Source organism: Hemibagrus wyckioides, linkage group LG28, assembly GCF_019097595.1.
Source record: "Hemibagrus wyckioides isolate EC202008001 linkage group LG28, SWU_Hwy_1.0, whole genome shotgun sequence".
Lineage (NCBI taxonomy): Eukaryota > Metazoa > Chordata > Actinopteri > Siluriformes > Bagridae > Hemibagrus > Hemibagrus wyckioides.
The window spans coordinates 13,539,627-13,551,792 of record NC_080737.1 but is presented as its reverse complement, the minus strand read 5'-3'; the positions used below and the strand labels follow the sequence as shown (position 1 = coordinate 13,551,792).

Sequence of the window (12,166 nt, the reverse complement as noted above, 5' to 3'; positions counted from 1 at the left end):
CCATAAAAGCAGAAGGCTGCTTCACTACATCAGTTCTTGTTGACTTTGGAGACATTTAGCAAACCTGCAGTACTTAGTGAACTATCTAAGTGAATGATTTAAAGCATATGAAGAGAATCAATCTACACTGTAATGATGATACTAATCCATTCGCTCGCTCAATTTTCAGTAACCCACAAATATAAATCTGCAATGTTAAATAAGTCTGGAATTAATGTGCGCCCTTATTTGTAAAAGTGCCCACACCGACCTTTGTGAAAGTCATCTCAGTTGTCATTTTGAAAACATCTAATCATATGAAAAGACAGAAACCTGCCTCGAAATGTTATTTTACTCCGTAACGAATAGAATAAATAATTTGAATATTAAAACTCGCTCTAGTCTGCTGTAGCTTGGAAAGAAACCATCAAGCCTTAGCAACATGAAAACTCTCAGCGGCTAAACACTCTTGTACCCGTGCAACTTAATATGTTACATGACATATGAGACGTGCAGCGATGGCACGTAACGTTTCTCATCCAACTTTGATCTCATGTTGCTAAACAACCCTGAGTGGAAATGAATGGTGTTAGTGAATCATTAGCAAAGCAAAGACACAGTGCAGATAGATGAAACATATTAAATACATTTATATTAAAATGCTGTATTTACGACGTGTTTATTAGCTTGTTCCAGTGCTGTACTTTTATTACTCCTGTAAGTCACTCTCTTGTGATATCCAAGGATGACATCGTAAGAGCATTTATCATAGGATTAAATAACAGTGATAAAAAAAAACAATAATCTCAGGCATAACGTAAGAAATTTTAATAAAGCAGTGGAAATTTAGAATACGATGCATCTATACAATGCAGTTGTATCAGTTATGGCTAGACTATGTGGTAGATCAGTGGTTAAGGTTCTGGACTACTGATCAGAAGGACTGTGAGCTTGAATCCCAGGTCCACCAAACAGCCACTATTGGGCACCTGAGCAAGGCCCTTAACTCTCAATTTTGCTCAGTTGTATAAAAACAAACAAAATGTAAGTCGCTCTGGATAAGGGTGTCTGCCACATATCAGAAATGTAATGGACTTGGCTAATCAGTGATTGGCATAATGACAAGCACATTAGCCTTGACGGCTGTGTAAGCATGTGACTTTGGAAGAGTGTACAGATGAGGAAGTGAAAGAGCCGGACAAACCGAAGGAATAAAGCGTCACTGCATCGCTCTCTGTAAGTGGACATGAAATAAGCGCTAAATCCTACTGGCTCCTCTTTAAGATGGTAGTCGGATGGAATTGTGGGTAATGTAGGAAACATTTAACAAAGGTTAATCAGGCTCTGGGTCATTGACCAGAAAATTGGGGTTCAAGCCCCAGCACCGCCAAGCTGCCACTGCCTGGCCTTGAGTAACTCACTCTGCTCCAGGGGCGCTGTATCATGGCTGACCCTACACTCTGACCCCAAGCCCCAAGGATGGGATATGCGAAGAAAGAATTTCACTGTGCGGTAATGTATATGTGACAAATATAGGCTACTTAAGCTGAAAATGTCTGTGGGGAAAAAAAAAGTTTAAATTAAAGAAAATCTTTAATATGCAAGCGGTTTAGGGTGGATTTTTTTATGATGCAAATTTATTTTGCTGCCTTATAAGGACATGTTTCACTAAACCTAGGTCTTTATCAAAAATTCAAGCATGTTCAGACAGCAGTATTCTGTACGCAGAAACAGACAACACCCGAAGAAGACAAAAATAAGTAAAGCCATGACTCATGCATTTCCTGAAAACCTCGCACACCGCCTTCCTCCTGTGGAAAGTTCCATGTTAACAGAGAAGCGGACTGCCAAAGAAAATCCACATTGCTTTCATGATGTCATTTTTTGCCTGTCATTTATTTGGTAGATTATTTTTGAACAACCTTCTGCGAAGGCACAAGAACTCACCCTATCATTTCGAAAGCTGCTTGAGGGGGGGTGGGGGTGTAAACAACAACAACAACAACAACAACAACAACAAGAAAGTAAAAATGAACATCGAGCATATTTGGGATGTGGAAGTGTCAAGTCATAGCTTGGATAGTTTAAATGAAGGTCCATGCTCTCTACACGATAAACAAAATCTCTGAACCATTTTTATGACTATATACACTAAATATATATGTATATTTGAGGTATATTCAGCATTCCAGAGAAACCTGAGTGGCCTTATTCTGTGTTAATCATACATCATGCATAGCATATCGACCGAGAAAGTACTTGTAATGTGTAGCAGGTATATCGTGTCAAGATAGAGCGAGTGTAAATGATGTACAAATTTTTATAGAAAGGCATGCATAGCTTAGCAAGAGTGATGCTCTGAATCAGTCCAGTGTAGCACATAAAAATCGTCAATAAAATCTGCTTCGAGGAGAAACTCTGGTCTTTTGTGGCTCCATAGGATTTTTAAACCAACATCCAAATAATCAGAGCGGAGTTCTGGGGTGAAATGGTAGAGTGGGCATCAGATTCAACCCTCTCTCTATCCGGATTATACGATTTAAATTTTGAGATGCTTTAGGGGGCTGAGGAAAGGACTTGTTTTTTAAGTTCGGTCTGGCTTTCTGAAGCTAGAGGATATAATTCTTTGCATTTCTAGTTACAGAACAGCTTCCGCCAATTTCATCCACATAAGGGTGCAGCAATCTGATGATCTGGATCAATGTATTGATTTAAAAGGCAAGGATTGAAGTAAATCAATGCAACGATCATAAAACGATGTTTCCAATTATTATAAATCGATCGTTTTCGAAAAAAGGATCAACTGGTATATGTTTTAAAAAATCTATGAATAGCCAATGAATAGGATAGCAAGATGATTTGTGTGTAACTCTGATACTTAGAAACTAATCCTTCTCTATGACCAATCAATATTTTGTTCACGTATCGATGATATTAAATTGATGTAGCAAATCATATTCGAGCAGATGAAGAGGGATCATCAAATGGCAAATCGTTGCCTTAGGACTCGAAGCCTGGCCTTTAACTTCTAGTAGAACACTGTGGTTTTCTCATCCATCATTTCTGTCCTTCACAACCAACAACGTGGGCATACAACACTGTTATTTTCTATAAAGTGTACAAAGTAACTGCATCTCGAAATTCTCTGTTTTTCATTAGACATCAACTACGCGTTAGCCATTAATCAGCTAGAAAGATCTAGTGGTGTTTCAGATCCCGTTTATAATAAATGCCCGTATAATAGATTCAGTATAAAAAAACAAAGTTTAAAATGGTCTGAAACTGGGTGTCGGTAATACGAGACGTAATATTAAGGCCGTGGTTAAACACCAAGCATCCAGTCAACATGTGGGCCCCTGCTCACGGAAACACACGGGTCAGCAAACTAGTCTGAGAAACTAGTCCGGCCGCTCGTCATGAGCCGAGGCTGCCACGTGATTAAAGTAAACATGCAAGCATTCATAATTCATAAAGTAAGCTCACCTATTATGCATCCAACTAAACTGGCTGTAGAAACAGGCAAGTAGAAAAAAAGCTTCCGGTATCAAACCACCGGAGAAGCCACAAATTAGTCAAAAGCTATTGGAGGATGTGCAAAATGCATCGTTTGTACAAAGAACAGCAAAACTAGTTGTTTTAGGAACGTCATTCCCATCAACTATTCATGTTTTCTACTCTTTAAAGATGAGTACGTTCAAGCGTCGCCTTTATCCATTATCCAGTGTTCGGTGAAAGGTGAACAAATCCTCTGTTATGGCGTCAACGTGTAGTCGAATGCATCGGGATTTCTGATACCTTGAAAAGGTTTTGCCAGTCCTCCGAGAGGCTTCGTTAAGAGGAATCGTCAAAAATCCCCCCCCCCCGACACCCTGTTCAGTATTCTCACTCAAAACAAAAATATATACGAAGCGTCTCAGACGAACGGCGAAACATCTTCAAGACCTACTTGCGCTATCCGTTCCAACATGGTCTGGATGTTCATGCAATTTGCTTTTAAATTCGATAAAGCACCCCTGAGGTGTACTAGCTCTTCACTGTGTGGAGTTTACGGCGGAAATACTCCGGCGCTGCTTCCTGGAGCCAGTCGGCGTCCACCAGGCACAGGTCCCGCATGTAGCAGCGTGACGTATGCAGGAGCTCGTTGAACACCACGTAGGCCGGCTTGGCCTGGAACAGGACGGAGGACGGGTGGATGGCGATGGTCTGGTGGGTGTCCAGAGCTACGTAGGAGCCGTCTGGCTGTAGCTCAGCTGCGTTGGCGAACATGCCGTGTGCCAGGCAGCGCCGCACGTTAGCCAGTTCAGACAGTGAGGATTCTAGCTTCAGTCCCAGCTTGGATACAGAACAACAAAAAACATCATGCTCCTGATTAGATTTATAGGTTTATTTGCTGATTAATTTATCACATATCTCTATAAGAGAACAGAAAAATGATCTACAACATGTTAATAGTATTGAATCATTTAGTACCTTAAGGCAAATGTCCCTCAGCTGGGCTCGGACTTCCGCAACCAGACCCATGTTTCTGCTGTTGACAAAGTTCTCCCTACACCACTCCTGCATTAACAAGCAACACCAAAATATAAGGAGGTGACAGTTTACTGGATGACTTTTTCTACAATTTTTGCCCATTTTTAGGTGCATTTCCCATAAAAGTGACTTTAGGTGTTTAATTCTTTTTACCAGAGGCCAATATGTTCAGCATTGTCATGTCACACTACACAGTGGTGGTTAACATTAAGCTCATAGACATTTAGAAATTTCTCAAGTATTTCTGTTTTTATCTAGCCTATGAGTGGCATAATTTCAAATGTTTATATCTTCAATGTAAATTAAGATGCCCCACATGTTGTTGTAGTTATTCCTTCGCCTGCTCCCTGTTCAGGGTCGCCACAGCGGTTCACTTGATCCGCATATTTGCTTTGGCACAGGTTTTATGCCAGATGCCCTTCCTTATGCAACCCTCCCATTTTTATCCAGGCTTGAGACCAGAACTGAAAGTTAACTCTTCAGTGGCTGGGTTAGCTGCACACGAGGAATCGAACCCGGGCCGCGGCAATGAGAGCATGGGATCCTACTGCTGGACCACCAGAAGGCTTTCTGAGATGCCCCACATGCTTGTTCATAAGCCTCTCAAGGTAAAAACAACCAAGGTAAAAACACCTTACACTGAAAGCCAACAGTGTCCTGACTCATTTTATATTTGTTTATGTAAATTAATAACGTCCCATAAGTCAACTTCCATTCCACGGCAAAACTGAACACCGGTATACTGGTAAAAAGGCTTAATTACCGAGAACAGTTCAGCTTTGCAAGGCACATGTCAGAACCCATTTTATTCAGAAAAGTCACGAATATAGGACTACTGATGAAATTCCTTCAGGCATTAGCATGGCAGTGACACTGGTGTGGAAATCTGTGTAGCTCTGCAACCAAAATATCTGTTGCAGCAGTGCTATTGGGATTGAAAAACTCTTCAATGTCATGGCTGTACCAACCCAATATAACCAGCTACCAGAGACGAATCAGTGTCTACAATCTCTGGTCAAAAAATCTCTAACTGTTCCTACGATGTGGCCCAGCAAGGTAGGTGTGTCGGACCCTTGAAAGAACAGAAGCACCTACCTTATTTCCACTGACTTTCTTGAAGGCCCTGTAGATGTTCAGCAGGGTCATGTGATCTCCTTCGCTGGAGATGAATTTTTTGCGCACAGCAAGCACCTCGTCTCGGCGGGCAGGGGGGTTGTAGAGCACGGAGTCCACAGAGAGCAGAGAGACAATGGTCAGAATCTCCTCGGTACAGGAAAAGTCTGGAGAAATCAGGATGGTCTGGAAAATAGCGTTAAAATAGATATGTCACATGGTCAACTATAAACATAAGGAACTGTTCGATTTTCTCCATACAATAGTGAAGCCAAACTCAAGGGAACAGGATGCACCTCCAGCTCAACTCAAAGTGCCCAAAGGAGTTAACATGCATATTAAAATATAAGGAAATTCAGCACAGATTCTCCTCTCTGGAGCATTTCAATATCACTTAGGGGGCCAAGCATGCAGTACTCCCTCTCTCTATTCAGATAACACAACACATATAAACTCCTACCATGAATATATCGGGCTCGATACCTTGGCTTCACACAGACTGATTGACAACCGAAAAGCAAAATACCTCTACAACCGGCAGAGGCATAAATTCGCTTGCTGCAAGAAGATAATCCCAGCTTACTTTAGCAAATCGAGGTTCCAGGGGAAAGTAGGCCATCTTCTTGCCCAGAGGAGTGAGGAAAACCTGATCATCTTTTCTATCCACAGCTCCGAGGAGATCTAGCTGCTCCACAGCCATTCGCAGCGACTCTGTTCAAGGACACAAGTGTCAATATGGCTGCAGATACAAGATGTATTACAGAATAATATTTTCTTTCAAAAAAGATATAATAATAATAATAATAATAATAATAAAATAACTATAATAACAGTTATTATTAAATATTATTTAATAAATAATATTATTAAATATTATTACTATTCATAACAGTTCATCATATTATAATAATTTTATAATACCTATATTATAATAATAATAATTATTATTATTATTATAATCATCATTCACAGTAGTTCATCATATTATAATAATAATTATATAATAATATTTATATTATTATAGCTATTTTATTACACTTAATTTAAGTAATTTATTAATAAATAAATATTTAAAAAAACAACAACAGTAAAGGATGTTATTATTAATTATTACTTAATATTAATTATTTAATCATTATTAATTATTAATATTAACCCTCATTCCCAGCAGCACATATTAATTGTGAGGGTGCTAATCATTTTAAAATCCTCGTTTTTCCAAAGGAAATTCACTACTTTATAAAAAAAATAATTTATGAAAAATAAATCCACCCGGCTCAAAATATCAACGTAGTGCAAGCATTATTCATTTGTAGATTCAATGGCACGAAGGGTGCCAAATAATTTTGCATATATGAAAACCATTTGGCTCTTACCAGGTGACGGCTTGGACATGAAGTCAAAGTTGAGCACATCAGGAACACCCAGAGCCAACAGCTGCAGTATGACACCAGCCAGATTACACCTACAGAGCAGATTTTAATCATTATTATGAATTAATATTACATTTTAAAAAAAACACGACAACAAAAATGCATGGATGTAAAAGGAACTAATATTATTATTTGGCTCTGAATAACTACATACATGTAATATACATCTATTTAATCCTGAATGAAGAGAATTGAACAGAGAGTCTGCACAATACCGTTGTATTTCAGGTACAGTCATGTTTGCGAGGTTGTCGAACTCGTCTTCAGTGTAGAGGCGATAACAGGAGCCGGAGTCCTCTCTCCCTGCCCTTCCTGCCCGCTGCCAGGCCTGCGCTTTGGACACCCGCTGCACGGCTAACACCTCCAGACCGCTGTCTATCGATACACAAGACAAAAAAAACCAGCATATCACATGAACTATGCACATGGAGACTTGCAAATGCAATCTTTATTTCTTTTATGGGCGGGATTTTACACTATCAGTGTATCAATCGTGTATTAAAATATCAATTACTGCTGAAATATCTATGATGTTAGTTTACATTACGCTGATTATTCAAAGCGTAGAAGATAGTACAGCTCCCCCACGTGGCATTTGGATGGTATTGCAATCACTCAGACTGCATGTGGAAATATGGACAAGTACTATATACGTATATTAAAAAATATCAATGAAGTACTTACATTTTAATTACAATTGCAATAGAAGATTTTTATGCTACAGATATCCATATTTGGATTTAATCACAACGTGGGCGTGGCCTAAACACAGAGTGAAACCTGGCTCAACATCAGAAAGTGTTTTTTGGGATTGTTGAGGTCAAAAAAGCTTGATTTTTTCAAGCTTGTGCCTTTTTTTAAATCCAAATCCCTCGAATTGGTGAAACTGCAAGCAGAGGATACTTCTTTTAACCTACCAGTGAAAACACACATGTAATTGCTTTCCATGATAGATATACTCATGCTCAACAAACACGAAACAAAACTCTGGCTGGAAAGCATTGTGTTGTCATTATTTCATGCGACACGTCTTGGCGCAAATCTGTGGTAAACCTGCGGCAATTTGGAAAAAAGCTCCTACGAACATGTGAGAGTTTGCTTGATCCTGTGTTAATTTCCCCAAAATCAGGAAGTCCTGGAGGGACTGATTATGTTTTATTTACTACAATAAAACCCCGGTGTTTTAATAATACCGTTTTATGCTGGACAGCAGAGCTCTCACCTGGGTTATAGCGCTTTGCCTTCACCATTCCTGTATCAATGACGTATTTAATTCCAGAAATAGTTATGGACGTCTCTGCGATGTTGGTTGACAGGATGACCTTCCGGCAACCCTGATACAGAGAGAATGAGAGAGAGAGAGAGAGTGAGAGAGAGAAAGAAAGAGAGAGAGATAGAGAAAGTTAATACATATGACATAAAGAAATAAAAATTCTGGTCAACAAGGTCAATGGTTGACCAAAAGGAATAAAACACGGGGGTCTGTATGATAAGTCGTTTTTTAACAATCAGGGATCATTTCCTATTATTTTTCTGTATTTATAATGAAACATAAATATCCTTACATTGGGGGGGTGGTGCAACATATCTGTGAGCAACCATCAACAGGGTACCTTAGGTGCAGGTTGAAAGACCCTGAGCTGCTGGGCAGGAGGAAGTGATGCGTACAGAGGGATCACAATCATGGGCCCGCAGGTTTCAGGCAGGTGTTTGGCGATGTCCCGACACGTTCGAGCCAGAGCTTCAATCTCCTCCTGCCCCGTCATGAACACCAGGATGTCATGAGACAGAGGAGCTTCCTGGAAAGCCAACGATACTTGTTAGAGACACCAAAGATCAAAATAAACACAAATATATTCATCATCCCTGAAAGAGCCATTAAATGTGAGTTATACATAATGTTTAAAAGTTCATAGCTTTATATTGGACAAGAGAAAACAGAGTCAATATCAGAAAAGGATACAGTAGCTACATAAAGGCACTCGTCTCAGATATTAAAAAGTGCTCACTCATTTTCTATACTCTGTATTAAAAACTCATTCTGTAGTCCACATGAGAAAGTGACTGACCTGGTGAATCTGAAAGATGGACACCAGCGCCGCGTGCAGGTAATCAGACTGCGGCTGCTTGGTATAATAGATCTGAATCGGGTGCTGGCGACCCTCCAGGTACAACACAGGAGACTTATTAAAATATTGAGAGAACAGATCCACGTCCATGGTGGCGGACATCACGATGACCTGGAGATATAAAATACATGAACAATGGGTCAATAAGCAATTTGATGATATACATCTGATGATATACATCTTAGCAAATGAATTTAAATATAGTATAAATTTATATAATATACATAATATAATATTTCCTCTACTGATACCTGTTGCAACTGAAATTAAATAATTACATTTATTTCTAAACATTTGTACTGATTTCAGCCCTGAAAAAGACTCCGCTGGCAGGTAATGGAGCTCATTTTGAACATTTGGAAAGATTTCCTAGAAAGAAACTAAATTATACTCTAAAAATTAAGCCTGAAATTATTGTATAATTAAAAATATTAGATAGATGAGACTACATACACACATTTTCACTTTTTTTGCAGTGTTGATATTGTTGTTATTTAGTTTCACAAATGAGTCTTCCTTGTTTTTGTAGTTTATTTATATTTTATAGCCATTAAATCAAAGTGCACAGTGGCTGATTAAAGGTATTTAAAGTTTTGGACTGTTTTGTATATTTAACAAAAAAGAAATAAAGCTTTTCTGTAAAAAAAATATGTCTAAAAATGTACTTAAAAATACAGATTTTTAAAAATGATTGCTCCGTTCGCATTATCCGCATTATAAAAATAGAATTAAAAAATGAATAAAAAATATCCTAAAATAATTACAATAAAAACAGAATTTAAATATACAAGAGGAAAGCAAAAAAATATAGGGAAAATATAATAATAATATATAGGTCAGTAGTAAAACATTATGGTATGATATTTTTTATACTGCTCATCCCTTGTCTGATGCCTCAAGCTCTTTATTGACCCATATTCATGGCTCACCTTTAGAGGGATCTTATTATGCTCTCTGCGTTTGCGCTGGGCGCTCTTGACCACGCCAAAGAGGACATCAGTATGGACGGTGCGCTCGTGAGCTTCGTCTAGGATCACAACCGTGTAGCGCAAAAGCAGGGGGTCTCCAATCGCCTCTCTCAGCAGCATGCCATCAGTCATAAACTTCAGTTTGGTTTCCAGGGACGTCACGTCCTCGAATCGTACCGTGTAGCCAACCTGTGGACATGTTGGCATTGTAGTTTATTTGGGAAAAAAATCAATAGGTACCAACTATATGAATGACATCACACACTTCCAAAACATGTGTAAACAGTTTCTTAACCCACCAGTTTTCCAAGCTGAGTTCTCTTTTCCTCGGCCACTCGTCCCGCCAGCGAGATGGCAGCCACACGTCGAGGCTGAGTGACTGCGATGATGCCCTGCCGACCGATGCCTGCTTCATAGAGGTACTGTGGGATCTGTGTGGTTTTTCCCGAGCCTGTCTCTCCTGGATAATAGAGCAGACAGATCACCAAATAGTGGGGTACTTTGTAGGAAATGTATGTAATGATGTATGGTTTTGTCTTTTCTTTTCTCATAGCAATTCATACTGCATGGTCATGTCAAGGATGCGGTAGCTTAGTGGTTAAGGCATTAGACTACTGATCAGAAGGTTGTGAGCTTGAATCCTGGGTCCACCAAGCTGCCACTGCTGAGCCCCTTAACCCTCAATTGTGTAAATGAGATAAATGTTAGTCACGGTGGCTAAGGGTGTCTGCCAAATGTGAATGTCTGAATTAAACTACTTTAGAGATAGTCATCCCCTTGGTCTCAGAAATAAGTCTTTTCTATGTAAACACAAACACCACTACACATTAAATGGAAATCTGCAACACACTAGGCAGTCAGTATCAGAAAATGTGTATAAAAGCATGACTGAGTAAGTTTATACAGTGTTAATAAACAGTAAAGCTGATACACCAGTTCCAGATAAGGGTCCACAATTATGTTATATGAGGTAATAACCTAATAAAACATCCTTTGAGCATAAATCCAAGTGGTAACTAACAGCTGTCAGGGAAATGTAAACCCCACAAAGTCACCATGTGCTTTCATGGTTGTTCACCTTGCTACCATGCTTTCAACTAAAAACTTTGGAATTAATATTGCTGCTTTAATTTATTCCGTACATAACTTTATTTATTCAGAGATTCCAGCTGTTGTTGTAATTTCTGTAGCAAGGAAGAGATCAAATGCTGATGGTGTCTGTGTACAGGCTAGGTACAGGCTAAACTTACCGATTAACACCGCATTGTGGAGCTGTCTGAGCTGATCGATGAGCTGAGATTTGGCCTGGTAAATAGGAAGCTGTTTTCTTTGCACGTCTATTGGACTGGGCGCATTTCCCTTCTTTGGGAGCAGCATTCCAGGCTTCTTGTTTGCTGGGAAAAAAGGGGAGCCCGGCTTAAATTTCTTGGCCGGTGGAGGATCGGGGTCGTGGGGCATGATCCGGAAAAAGCGTCGATCCGATATTAACCCGTCCTTCTCGCAATTCACGTCCGACTCGGTACTAAAACAAGCAAAACAACACGTTTGGAGGTGTAAAAAGGCCTTCGCCACTGCGGTTGTTTATCTAATCTTCAAGGGAATCGCCTCTCACATGGCTCACACTCCGACGTCGCAGGGAATTGACGTAGGAGCTGGCACTGCCTCGTTCGTGAAGGAGTCGATTCTTTAAGTTTAGGTAGGTAAACTCTGAGAGTCGACTCTCATAGAAACCTGACTTATTCCCGTTCAGTGTGTGTGTGTGTGTGTGTGTGTGTGTGTGTGTGTGTGTCAATGGTAAGAAAGAATGACAGGATAAATGGAAATAAATATTTTTAATGAAGTACAGACACAGCAGGCATAACAATATAAATGCAGGGATTCTTACGCACGCTTCATATATTGCTGATTTTGTTTATTAGAAGATAAAATATTCCATTGTTCAGTTTCAGTCGTTATACAGAAAAAGAAAACTTTTGTTAAAAATATTAAAACCCGTTAAGAGTATTAAAAAAAG

At 39.4% G+C, this 12,166-nt stretch overlaps 1 protein-coding gene across 1 annotated transcript; it reads right to left on the bottom strand.

Moving 5' to 3' along the window:
* Positions 1–792: 792 nt before the first annotated feature.
* On the bottom strand, positions 793–11,814 carry dhx33 (DEAH (Asp-Glu-Ala-His) box polypeptide 33). Its single transcript, XM_058383617.1, has 12 exons — positions 11,403–11,814; positions 10,452–10,612; positions 10,114–10,341; positions 9,125–9,295; positions 8,669–8,854; positions 8,278–8,389; positions 7,271–7,430; positions 6,999–7,087; positions 6,206–6,333; positions 5,605–5,808; positions 4,450–4,536; positions 793–4,311 (listed from the first exon to the last, which is right to left on the bottom strand). Exons 1-12 carry the CDS (start codon positions 11,608–11,610, stop codon positions 4,003–4,005), a joined length of 2,043 nt encoding a protein of 680 aa, XP_058239600.1. The 5' UTR covers positions 11,611–11,814; the 3' UTR covers positions 793–4,002.
* Positions 11,815–12,166: the final 352 nt, after the last annotated feature.